A 13,781-nucleotide genomic window follows, 5' to 3' on the forward strand; every position below is an offset into this window, starting at 1 on the left:
ACAGTCACAAAGGCCCTACCCAGCCACATTCCTGTCGGTAACTGCCTAACCTTTCTTTGTTGTCGCGGCTCTGACCTGACTGAGATAATGAGTGGGCAGGTAAACATTAACGAGTGACTCTGGGATTAATGAGCTAACGTGAGAAGCGGTAGTCGAAAGAGACCTGCGCTGCTGCCTCAGGCTAATGTGTCACATATAGCAAGAAATGTAAAAAAAAAAGAAAAAAGAACATAAACAGTCCTATTACGTTGCGGTGTAGCTGGCGCCATTAGAGATGTTTTCTTTGTTTGAGCAGGTAAACCACAACATATCCTGCTAATTAGCATGCAGCATGACAGCTGAAACTGAGCTAGCGATTTGTTCCCATGTCTTCAGCGGTATCTGCCAATGCTAATATGTGACAGCACTGGGAAGTTAGCAGGGTTCTTGCCCTCACAGCTTGGGGGTTTCTTTTCAAGAAATGAAAAGGAATCTAAACCTCACTAGCCGCCCCCAGACGGTATATTTGAAACATTACAAAGCGATCGAAAGCCACTGGAACGCTGGAAATGTGGACCACATCAGTCCAGTAGCTGCGAACAAACAGCTGTCCCGTGATACGAAGCAGAAATGTCATATTTAATAGCCATTAGAGGTTATTTGTATGTTTGCATAGTGTGATGATATTGTATGTTTGGCTGATGACTAAAGCAGGAGTAATTGTATCCTGACATATACATCTCAATGCCTAATTCATAGCAGAACTGTGATGAAATAAAAGTTATAACCAAAACCTTTACATTTATATACGCTAGAGTTAAAGGTCCTTCTGAGTGATGCAAGGATGAATACACAATTTTGAAGGTTTCTTTAATTATACGGGCATGTTTGATTTTTATTACTTGTCTTTTTAAATCGTTTTTTAAAATATTATATTGTATTATGTCATATTATATTCACTGTAAAAAAATTTTTTTTTTCAATTTTCAACTTTTTTTTTAATTGTTATACAAGATTAAACTATGTTTTAAGTCAGTTTAATGCAATTTCAGTTGAAATGACTTAAACATCCAAGTTGATTGTACTTAAAAAATTAGTTTACAGTGAAACACTAACAGAATTCAATGTTTTGAATTCACATTAACTATTATTTTTGCTACTTTTCTTTTTTAATATCTTAGTTTAGCTATTGTTTCAATGCCTTTTACATGGGCTATATTTGTATATCATATAGTTTTAAACTTATCACACTTTCAAATGAAAAATATGGACATATTACATCTTTAATAATTGAAGAAACACCCATATATGTGTGCATTTGTGTGTTCCCTGTTCACTGTGTGCCTTTATCGACCAGAAACCATAATTTTAGCTTTGACATCATCCCTGACGTCCTTTCACAAACATCTTATCTCAAGGTAAAAGGGGTTGGAGGAAATGAGAGTTTGGGGGCATTTCAACATCCGCCACGCTGTGAAGTACCTCCTTAGTGTTATAGCATGGCAAATGCCTTCCAGTGGTCCTGAGGGATCGTGCCATTACCATATATTTAGCCTAGATGTCTGTTGGCTGCCTCTGCAGTGGCATAATGAACGTGTCAAAGGGAAGCAAGTACGGCAAACGGGCTGTTGCAGAATGGAGATGAGTCCCTGGACGGCGGCTTCAGCCGACAGCTCCTCTCCGAGGCTGACAGGCAAGGCCAGTGGGCAGCATGGTGCCAAAATACCTCCATAATGAACCTGGAATGAAGGTATGAGGAAGTCAGCGGTGCCTCCTGCCCCGTTCTTTATGGTTTGGATTACAAAACACAGGACGGGAATACAAAAATATTGATTGCATTTTATTTTACAGTACATTGCACTTACCTTAGAATTGTACTTGGGAATAAAAGGTAACTACATGGGTTAAGGTTAGGTTCAGGGTTAGAACTAGCTTGTTTCTGCCACAGTATAAAACATTTTTAAAGATAATTGCGACTTTTTATCTCACAATTGCAAGTTTACATCTCGCAATTATGATTTTTTCAATTCAAAATTCTCAATTGTGTTATAAAGTCAGAATTGTGAGATATGCAATTTTGAGAAACAAAGTCAGAATTGTGAGTTTCTGACTTTATAACTCTCAATTGCGTTTATATCTTGCCATTCTGACTTTATAACACAAAATTGCGTTTATACCTTGCAATTCTGACTTTATAACTCTCAAATGCGACTTTATATCTCGCAATTCTGACTTTATAACTCTCAAATGTGACTTTATATCTCGCAATTCTGACTTTATAACTCTCAAATGTGACTTCATATCTCGCAATTCTGACTTTATAACTCTCAAATGTGACTTTATATCTCGCAATTCTGACTTTATAACTCTCAAATGCGTTTATATCTTGCAATTCTGACTTTATAACTCTCAATTGCGTTTATATCTTGCAATTCTGACTTTATAACACACAATTGCGTTTATATCTTGCAATTCTGACTTTATAACTCTCAAATGCGACTTTATATCTCGCAATTCTGACTTTATAACTCTCAAATGCGACTTTATATCTTGCAATTCTGACTTTATAACACACAATTGCGTTTATATCTTGCCATTCTGACTTTATAACTCTCAAATGCGACTTTATATCTCGCAATTCTGACTTTATAACACACAATTGCATTTATATCTTGCAATTCTGACTTTATAACTCTCAAATGCGACTTTATATCTTGCAATTCTGACTTTATAACTCTCAAATGCGACTTTATATCTCGCAATTCTGACTTTATAACTCTCAATTGCGTTTATATCTTGCCATTCTGACTTTATAACTCTCAAATGCGACTTTATATCTCACAATTCTGACTTTACAACCCACAATTGAATTCTGAGATTAAAAAGTCAGAATTGTGAGATAAAAAGTTGCAGTTAACTTTTTTTTTTTTTTTATTCTGTGGTGGAAACAAGCTTCCATATAGTACCTAGTTATTACAATTACTATAATAAGCACATGGTATGTACATGGGGAACAGGACTGTAAAATAAAGTGCTACCAAAATATTTCCAAACACAACATATCCAGGATTTTAGGGTTTTCCAGTTTCTGTTTGGGCATTTCTGTCTTTTTCACTTTTATTGCTAAGCAAAAAGATGCAATTCACTCATCATGCCTTAATAGCGCCATGTGAAAAATACCAATGCTCTTAGGTTCTTTTTGATATATGTAAAAACTCCCTCTGTCAGTACCATATTCCAGATTTTGGGACATAGCTTGACTGATAATATGAGTTGAGGGTAATGATGCATTGAGCTCTCTATTGAGCGTGGAGGAATATCTTCGTTTCAAAAAAGATTTGTTTTTCTTCAGCAGTATTGGCAGACGTGCGTCCCTGGCAGTTTATTACAGTCAGAGTTGAATATCAACCAGAACGAGAAAATCAATCAAAACATAGTTATCGTGATTATAGTCCTTTTAATTTGTTTGGCTTGAGGAGAGGGAGAGGTGTTTGACTGTTGGTTAAAATGTGCTTACGCTAGGCTCAGCCAAACGCAGGATTCATCACGACTGCAGTTCTCTTCTTTATTTTACATTTAACCGAAATGTCTTGATGTAACTAAAGCAAAGATCGTACTAAAAGTTTAAGAACGTATTTCCGTATGGAACACAATGAAGCAAATCGGTGAACCTTTGTCACTTTTTTGACCTGAACATGTTTTATTATTTTCTCAGTGGCTTTTATGATATTCTTTAGGAGTGAAAATGTGCCTCCTCCTCTTCCAAACATTCTGTAAACCGGTTTACTCTCACTTGCATTTTTCAACCGGCTAGTTGAGTCATCTGTATTTATTCCAGCTGGCCCTGCCTCCTGCTGAGAGTAATGGAGACCCGGGGAGCCGTGATAGACGGGCAGAAAAGGAGAGAAGGGGTTTCAGAGATATGAGGGGAATGAGAGAGAATGAAGTGGATGGAAAGGAGCGCTGTGATCAGCTCCGGCCTGTCAAAACACTTCCTGTTGACTGATACACACTCAGACATTTTGGGAAAAGAAGACCGAGATAGAAAAGGTATGAATGAAACATTAAATAGAGAGAAAGAAAGAGTGGTTAAGCAAAGGATGGCTTCTTTGAAAAACCCAAAAATGTAAGATATTTTAGGTCGAATTAACATTTCTATGGTTGCTATATAATTCTGATATTTCCACTTGTTTCTTGCCGCCATTCTAAAATGTAGACAATTTTAATATAAAAAGAGTACCTAGTTGTGTCGAAAGAAAAAATGTAAATATATTAATATATATTGCAATTCTTTGGCGTTCTCGTTTCCCTCAAGAAATCGTAGAAACTCAAAATCTTTGCGTTCGTTCACAAAATCGTTGTGTTCCTTCGCAAGAACCTCACGGACCTTTGTGTTCCCCTGATAAACTTTGCATAGTTGCAAAAGTGTTGCACTCCCCTGAGAAATTTTGAGTTCGCTTGCAAAATATTTGCGTTACCTCGCAAAACCGGTTTTAGCAAGTGGACGAAAAGTTCTCTCTTGGAAACGCAAACATTTTGCGAGCAACCGCAAAGTTTCTCAGAGAACTCAAAACATTGAAATATAATGTTTCCTTGTATCTCTTTTTTTTTATTTTTAATATATATCACCATATCTCTTAGCCGTTCCATATGCCCAAACAGTGTTTTCTTTTATGATTAAAGGAACACTCCACCGTTTTTTGAAATAGGGCTTATTCACCTTCTTTCCTACATTTAGATAGGTGGGCAAATGCATTTTTGTCTCAGTGCATGCATTGTTTTAGTTTGACAGGGTCGGCGCTAGCTTAGCTTAGCATAATGAATGGAATCCTTTGTTGCCAGCTAGCATGTCCTGAGTAAAAGTGATATAAAAAATAAAAATAAACCCACCTAATTACTTCTTGTGGCCTGCGTATTCACAACAAGTACAAATAGCGATGCAGATTAACACTAGGTGATTTCCTATGCAGATATTGACTTGGGACTATATTAGGGGGAAGCACAGGCAAAGCACTGCTACTTGGGTGCAGAGATATCACGCCCAAGTAGCAGTGCTTCGCCTGTGCTTCCCCCTAATATAGTCCTTAATATATAAGTCAATATCTGCCTAGGAAATCGCCTAGTGTTAATCTGCATCGCTATTTGTACTTGTTGTGAATACGCAGGCCACAAGAAGTAATTAGGTTTTTTTTTTTTTTTTTTTTACTTTTACTCAGGACATGCTAGCTGGCAACAAAGGATTCCATTCATTATGCTAAGCTAAGCTAGCGCCAACCCTGTCAAACTAAAACAATGCATGCACTGAGACAAAAATGCATTTGCCCACCTATCTAAATGTAGGAAAGAAAGTGAATAAGCCCTATTTCAAAAAACGGTGGAGTGTTCCTTTAAGTACAAAACCCCAAACCCAGACCCCGAAACGTGACTGTGATGAGTATCACATGTTCTGACACATGCATTACGTTATGCTAGCGTTTAAGTCTAGGAAGCCACAAAAAAAAAAACACATCATGTAACATCATAAAAGTACAGCTGTCATTCTCTCTGATCAGCAAACACTGTCATTAACGTTGTGTAACGATGCCTAAAGCGTCAGCGCTAGCAAAAACGCCATACTTTTACATTTTGAGGGAAGGACTGGAAAACCACATGGTGCTCATCTTCTGAATGAAAGCCTTAGATATTGATTAGTGGAGAACACGTTTGAGCTTTTTTTTCTAACCAACAGGCCAAACTAAAATTATGAATACACAGACGAGGCCTACGCATTCTTGTTTGCCTTGTGGCTATACAATAACTCGCCTCTACAAGAAGAAACACGAACGCATTAATTGATTGTACTCCTGTAGCAACGGGAGTCTAACAGACGGCTCCCGTTTAGTGTGAAATCTGTAATCGGATCAACGCTCGGTATCAGAATACGCCAGCGTGTTAGCTTAAGTGCTCATTAATAGCTGATCATGCTTTATCTCCATCTCAACGCATCTTGTGTCCTGTCTAGCCACAACAGAGTAACTGATGTGCAGTATCGTAACTCTTTCTCTAAGTGCTTTAGGGGACACGCGCCGAATTCATGGCAGTTGTCCACAATGGCCGTAGGTGGTCAGGTTGAAATGGCTTGAGTCATTTTATCATCATGGTATTAGTCATTTCTTGCTTAAATATAGGGGTTTTCACTGGAAATGTAATTGCCAGATGTTTAGTGTATTGCATAACCATGTAATAACGCCTTTATTACAATATTATAACATTGCAATATATACACAGGCAAAAAAATGTGCCTTCAGGGGTAAAACAGCTTGTCCCAGTAGCCTTAAAGGGGCATCTTTGTATCGTATTTATGCCTAAAAGTCAGGTCGCCTTTATTTATACAATGCTTTGGTTGCTTCAAAGCAGCTTCGCAGTAATAAACTGAAAAATGACGGGATTATGCAAACTTAATCAAATATGAGACAAATTCAAATTCGGCTCTAAAGCAGCTCCTATAGTGTCATTTTTCAGTTCAAGTCAGTTCAGTGTTCATTTAAATCAGTGCAATAACATTCAATGTGTGTTCAAATTTGATTTCAAATTCTTTTAAGTACAATCACCTTGGAAGTTTAAGTCATTTCAACTTAAATTACAATAAAATGACGTATCCGCTCTTATCCGATAGTGTCAGTGCGGTCGAATCGACAATATTACTGAATATTATGTGTCTTTCAAACCCCAACTAAGCAAGCCAAACGTTCATAGTAGTACCTCAAGGGTATATATTACTACTCTAAGGTACGAACAAACACCTTTTAGGGGTTAAATACCACCTATACTTCAACGGAAATGCATTATAACTCTTGAGAGAGGGAGACATTGAAAAGCTCTCACTGGGTTAAACAGGTGACATGATCCCCCTACTTAATTAGGAGCTCTCGCACATGCGGCGGTGGCATGGACTTGCTAGCTAAGGATGGCCATTCAGGCACTCTGAACACATAGTTGTGAGCACACCTGGTTAGCAGACAGCCGCCTCGGGGTCTGCCTGTTCGCCAGATTGACTCTGCTCTGTAATTAAAGACCTTGGAAAGAGGAAGAAAAGAGAACCAGTGTGGGTAAGGGGGTGTGCAATGCCCATTCCCATTTTTGACACAAGGCTTGAATATTAATCTGGGTTGTGGCTCATCTTCTGCTAGCCGAATGAACCCGCGTGCTTGTCTTTGTGCTGTCTGTGAGCGGGAACGGCATGTTTGATCAAAGCAAAAAGGGCTCATTTTCCTCAACCCCATTCCCTCGATGATGTCAGCTTCGAAATCAGACCCCCTACGAACTTGTGTCAATCCCAACGTCAGCTGAAGAGCTAATTAACACAACAAACGAAAATGTAGCAGGCGCACTTATGCTCTTTGTCATCTTCCTGTCAATTGTTGTCATCATAACCGGCGTTCTGTACTTAAAGCAGTACATCTTTATAGATCATTTCATAGTTACTTCTATTGTCTTTGAAATATGGTTACTGCCGAATTTACTGAGAAGCATTTATTGAAAGCTAAAATATACTTTTATTATATTTCCATTGAAATTTGTATGTCACGCATTTAAGTATATTTGTAATTACACATTTGAATGATATTTAAATGTTGTACATTTAAAATATATTAAGCTTAAATGTAATATTGAATAACAAAAACTTAAAATAGTCTGCAATTCAACATCAACAACATGAAAAAATACCATTACAACAATGATTTAAAATGTACTTAAAACTATGTCTTTAAATTTGCCATTATTACAAAGTGCACTTTTTAAAAGTGTACTTAAGCTTTTTAAGAATGTGTGCTCTCTTTAAGTAAACTTAAAGGTATAGCGGAGGATTTTTTACTTCGGGTGGATCACCTATACTATTGGTCCTCCTAGTTGTCAATCATTCTAGTGAATCAATCAAACTTATTCAAAAAGTGGAGAGGGCGGGTCTTATCTAAAATTCGGAAAGATCCTCCGCTATACCTTTAAGCGGCCTTTTATTTATTTATTTATTATTATTATTATTATTATTTTTAGATTTGAAGTGCAAAAACAATACAATTAAGACCTTCTTTTTCACCCAATTCTTTGCGAAAATGGTCATTTTACAAAATTTTGATAAAATTCTTACAAACACTTTATTTTAAAGTGTCCCTGTTACATATGTTACATGTACTTACCATAGTAATAACAGTAAATTATGCATAATTACATGCAACTAACCCTCAACCAAATCCTAATTCTAACCCTAACTCTATACTCTGTTCATGTTGTTAATTAATATTACTCAGTACTTACATATATAATGACAATTTAACAATGACACCTTAAAATAAAGTGTAACCCTTGAATACCTTTTAAGTAGCATAGCAATAGTCGGTAACACTTTATTTTAAGGTGATACGTTACTACATGTATAAGTAACTAAACCTAAACGTAACTCTATAGTAAGTACATGTAGTTAATTGAGTAAGTACAATGTAACTGCATCCCCATAAAATAAAGTGTAACTCAATAGTCAAGTGGGAGAAGTCTGCGTTTCCTGAAGTTAAGAGTTTCCACTGTACAATTACAAATTCGACAAAGACACGGGTGATTTTAGTGGTCGAAAATTACAGTAATTCCGTCATGAAAATGAACGCTACAGCTGCGGCTTTGACAGTGGGCCTTGTTAGTACGTAAATGGCCCAGAGAGTGACAGGCATTGTGCCGTGACTGACGGCAAGTGGACGGATGGGGATAAGGAGGCTCCTTTCATGGAGTTCCCGTGGAGGATTCAGGGTGTTGGAGATCCAGCATCTACATCAAGGACCGTCGGCCAATTAGAGGTTGCACGCCGGCTCGCCAAAAGCAGCCTACTCCTCTAATCACCACACTCCAGCGTGCCACAAAAGCCCGGGACGCTCACCACATTTCAATTTAAATAGAAGCCCCCCCCCCCCCCACACCCCTTATTTTCCTCCGTCCCCTTTCAACGACTTTCCCCCTCTCTCTCCCAAAATATCTCCCCCGCTTTCAGCCCGCTTCACCAAACCCCCCAACAGCTAATAAAAGCAGCAACAAAAGCACATACAAAGCAATCAGTCTAATAGCTTTAATACGTTTAATGCAGTGTTTTCCCCACGCTGTTGACACATCTCAGTGTTGGGTGGCAAAACAGAGCTCAAGTGTTTGGAGACGGAGAGTGACGTTCCTTTATTTGTCCTTAAGCCTGTTGTTTGGGACGATTCCACAACAGCGCAGCAGGAGGCAAAATTGGCAAATCAAGATTGTTTAGATATATATATATAAAATCTAAACTCAGATACATATATATATGTATATATGTGACCAGCCTGCCACAACAACATAGTGTTAACCAATAGCATAAGTTTGGGGCGGGGCTGTTTGTTTGACTGACCAATGTGAGTCTTCAGAAAACTGGTTTAACAGCATTTTGTTTTTTTTTGCATCTGTATTTAACTAATGGTGCAGAACGTACACACTTCACCTTTCATTTTCCTACATGCAAAATATGTATGTAAATTGAAGTCATTCAATCAGCACAATCCTGATCCCAGTCTTTGCCGCTTCACTTTGAGTTTTCCTTGCTTTCCACGCGTCCTAACCTCCAAACAGCACGGAAAAAGGAATCACTAAAGCTGAAAGCAGTTGGGCTGAAATCCTGCAGTAATCTCTCACCTGTCTGCCCACACGGCACTGAGTCAGTTTCTAAATCCACTGAACATTCTTTGTATCAATAGAGCTGGTTTTGTTCACATACCCCTCTTTTTTAAAGAAGATTGCTTACTGGAACAAAGAAATATTTTCAGGCGCTTGTAAAATCGCAGAATGAGTGTGTGTGTGTGTGTGTTTCAGAAACCAAGTGTTTCTCTGTCTTCCTCTGTTATTAACGCTGCTCTGTCATTAGAGGATTAAAATGGAAGAGCTGACCTTTCTTACATCAATATGTGTGTGTGTGTGTGTGTGTGTGTGTGTCTCTCTCTCTGTGTGTGTGAACATGCGATTCTGTGAATGGGAATTTTCCACTAAATCTGTGTGTCATGTAGCTTTTATATTTAGTGTTTGAAGCAAAAACTATGACTTATTGTTTAGTAATTTACACATACTTCCATATTGTCATTTATCCATACTTTCATAAATGTGCTTTGGTAACCTCAAGTATGTGTGTTTCCTGGGAGTCTTTAAGACCTTATTAATAAGCAATTAAAATATTTACATATTTACCTAAGCATTTTATGATGCTGTTATACATAGTAAGTTATTATAAAGTCCTACCCATTTACACATTACTTAAAAAGATATAATGGTGAAATTATATATGACCTATATGTTATTATGAAATATTACTATTAAAATATATTATGATTAGTTTATACTGTTTTTAAATAGTTTAAATAGTAGGCTGCATGTTATTATTTTCTTGTACTTTAGTGATTTTTTTTAAGTACAATCAATTTAAAATTTTAAGTATAATCAACTTGAATGTTAATAACTTAAAATGACATAAAATAACATTTTACAGTGTAAAAAAAAGTTTAGTGTTTGGACCAAAAACAAATCTACAGTAATTTTACACATAATGTCCATATTTATCCCTAAACATATGGCTACAAGTCAGTTTTCTTTGAATTATGTTATATGATATGTGCTTGAGTTACTTCAAATATTTACATTTCCTGAGATTTTGAGACTTTATGAGAATGTTCAAAACCTTAAATGATTATGATTATTTTTGCTAAATTATAAGTTATTATAAAGGGCAAACCATTTATCACTGTACACAATAGCGGTGACTTTAAAAATACATATTATTACTAATATAGTAGTTTATATAGTATGCGATTGCTATTTCCGTCTACTTTAGTGTTTTATAATTACAACTTTTAAGACAGCTAAGTCGACACGAGGTGAATAAGGTTTGGTTTTGAATTTTTGTGTAACTTTTTCGTAAAAGTTCTCGAGTTTATGGTGGGTGCTTTATGTCATTGGGCTTCACAGTCAAACGTGCGATTGCAGACGGATTGCGCAAGGGAAGTATTTTCTCAGAGCACTCGTCAATCAGGTTCGACGTCCTGCCAGAAACCACCCGTGCTCTTCGGTTTTACCTCAGAATTGGGAGAAGCAGGAAACAAGCCATCGGTTCTCCGCTCCCAAAACAAAACGTTCCCTGTGTGGAGCCATTTTAACTGCGGAGGAGTGCGTAATGGAGGCTGGGTGCTGCTGTAGGCTTCATGCTGGAGTGTGAATGAATTGTCGCATTGAGGGCACGGCCTCTCGCCCCCCCTGACTGCGACGGGCCGGGGTGAGGGGTGGGTCACCCTCCGCTTGTGTTCGCTCTCTCATTGAGCCAGGACTTGCCTCCTCATCTAAAAAGCGCGCTCAGCTGACACAATGCTCGGCTTTGCTGTTTTTCAGCGCAGCTTACAAAACGCAAACAAAACAGAAGGCTGCAGTCAATCGCCGCATGCTCCGGAACGTTCCGTCTGTTTCACTGAGTCAGAGCTGACTTTCACTCCATTCCCCCCTTTTTCTCTGCTTTCGCCTATTTGCGCTAGTACCTGCGTGCTAGCTTTCCCGCAGCTGACAGCTATGGTTTTCTTTTAAACGACGAGGTGTTTTTGTAGAGCGTGTTTGAATGTCAGCGGACCTGTAAGTCAGCGACACAAAATGACACGCGATGAAAGACATCCCAACAGGAAATCAATGGCGTACGTGGAGAATTAAACAGCTGCCTCAAACGGTTTCCACTTATCTTACAAACACCTATGTGTTGGAAACATCTCAAGTAGCCGCAATCAAGTTGGATATTTCCAGTAGACGAGTGATGCATTATCAGCTAGTCAAATTAGAGAGACTGCTGTGTACAACTTTATTAATATCAGGTTTGATTGACAGGCGAGTATAGGTGGTCCTTCACTGTTGTCCGGGACAAATCAGCTAAGACTTTATGTAAACGAAGACTGTGCACTCGTGTTACTAAGAGTGGGAGAAAGTAAAGCCCGCATAATGACGGAATAAGTCCCACTTTCTAAGAGCTCTGAGACAGTCATTATTTGCAGAACTGCTTTATAGATGAAATGAACTGATTTAATAATTGATGATCTTTACAATTGAGCTGAATCAACACTGAACTGACTTCGGCTGGCAACTGTTGAAATGCGTTATTTTCCTGTTATTACTGGATCCGTATTAAAGCGCTATATAAATAAAGGTGACCTGACTTGGTCTTGAAAAATTCATTTTTCGTTTCGTTTTGCATGATTTGAGCGTTTAGAAAGACTTCAAATATGAAATATAATCGTAAGCGTGGGGAATTTGACGTTTCAAAAATAAGCACAGCAAAATTTGGATTGATTGATTGATTGATTGATTGATTGATTTGTTTGTTTGTTTTTAAGTTGCAGTCACAATTTTATTCGATTTTTTTCTTCTTCTCCAAATCGTGAAGCCCTACAAATGCATTTCTGACAACATTCAAGCCCTGTTTATTCCTGAAAACGGATGTTAATACAAGGAGCGAATGGGTTTAGCACTCACTTCGGAGGACAAGAAACTTCCTCTGATGTTTTGTTCCCTAACACATGATTTCAGTGCACTTTTAAACGCTCCCATCCATCTAATTTACTGAAACACAGTCGCAACGTGCCGCGGTGCCTGCGACCGCCGTACATAAACAGCAGAAGCAGGTGGTGGAAGGTAAAATGGTTGACTCAATATGTTCGAGTGAGCGTGCTCACTGTAATAAAAACAGAGAGCTGCACATATGGCTGGTGGGATAACAACAGAAAAAAGCAGACAGGCAGAGCATATTGGGCATTGAGGAAATTGTGAAGATCTTCCTTTTGCGAGTTTTATGGCGCTGTTCAAGAACTCCTTTGCTCTGTTATATATCCTCTTGAGTTTACAGCTGCTAGCTTAAGGGTGCGAGTGTGTGGATGTTTTGTGTGTGTGTGTGTGTGTGTGTGTGTACGTGTAGGAAGGGTAGAGGGTTGTCTTTCAAAAACACTTAGCTTTTCTTTCCCACCCAGCAAATACACGGCTAATTAAATCTAATTAGAGGAGGGCTGTCATAAATCTTTGACAATGTCTTCTGGATCACACACAAAGCTGTTTTGCCTTTCTTCCGTCTTTTCACTGTTGATTAGCATGATAGTGTTTCTCTGTAACAGCACTTGTGAATTTAGCACAATGCATTAATGGCCGTTAACAATATGGACAGTGACTGTTATGTATTGCTTAGCTCGTCCTTCACAGTGTGAAATCTATTCCTCCCAAGGTTTTCCATTTCATTGAGTTTTCTCATTTCTGTTGTTGTCAGTTGTTTAGGCTCATATTGTTCCTCAAACTTAGTGGATCTTTTTTTTTCTTTTCTTTCCCCTGCAGAAACACTTATGGACACCAAATGGGCCACCACTGAACTCGCATGGACCTCACATCCTGAAACTGGGGTGAGTTAGTGCTGTTGTGTGTGTGACTTTGGTTAACCTGAGCACGTTATGCTTATATGATGTGCTCCTTCAGTCCAAATAAAGTATGAGGTGAATCTCAAAAATATCCTCTCCATGTCATATTTAACCCTAACATAAAAAAATAAATAAAAATAAAATATATATAACTTGTCCGTTTGTAGGAACAGTTTTGTTTTCCCCCTTTTTTTTTATATATATTTTTTTAGTTATTTGTTGTTGTGGTTGTTTTCCCCCATTTTGTTTTTTATTTTATTTTTATTTATTTATTGCATTACAGAAATGCCTGAGATTCCATTACAGTCATTGCACTTAAAAATGTGCTTAATTGTCATT

The 13,781-nt window shown here is 37.9% G+C and overlaps 1 protein-coding gene across 8 annotated transcripts in view; it reads left to right on the plus strand.

Annotated features, from left to right (window-relative positions):
• ephb3b (eph receptor B3b) overlaps positions 1-13,781 on the plus strand; it is a 46,099-nt gene that overhangs the window by 12,420 nt on the left and 19,898 nt on the right. For all 8 annotated transcript variants that reach the window (XM_084415747.1, XM_084415750.1, XM_084415752.1 and 5 more), the window contains exon 2: positions 13,363-13,427. In XM_084415747.1, coding sequence (XP_084271873.1) covers positions 13,363-13,427 — 65 coding nt within the window. The remainder of the gene's footprint in view (positions 1-13,362; positions 13,428-13,781) is intronic.

This window comes from Rutilus rutilus (genome assembly GCF_951802725.1).
Source record: "Rutilus rutilus genome assembly, chromosome: 8".
Classification (NCBI taxonomy): Eukaryota; Metazoa; Chordata; class Actinopteri; order Cypriniformes; family Leuciscidae; genus Rutilus; species Rutilus rutilus.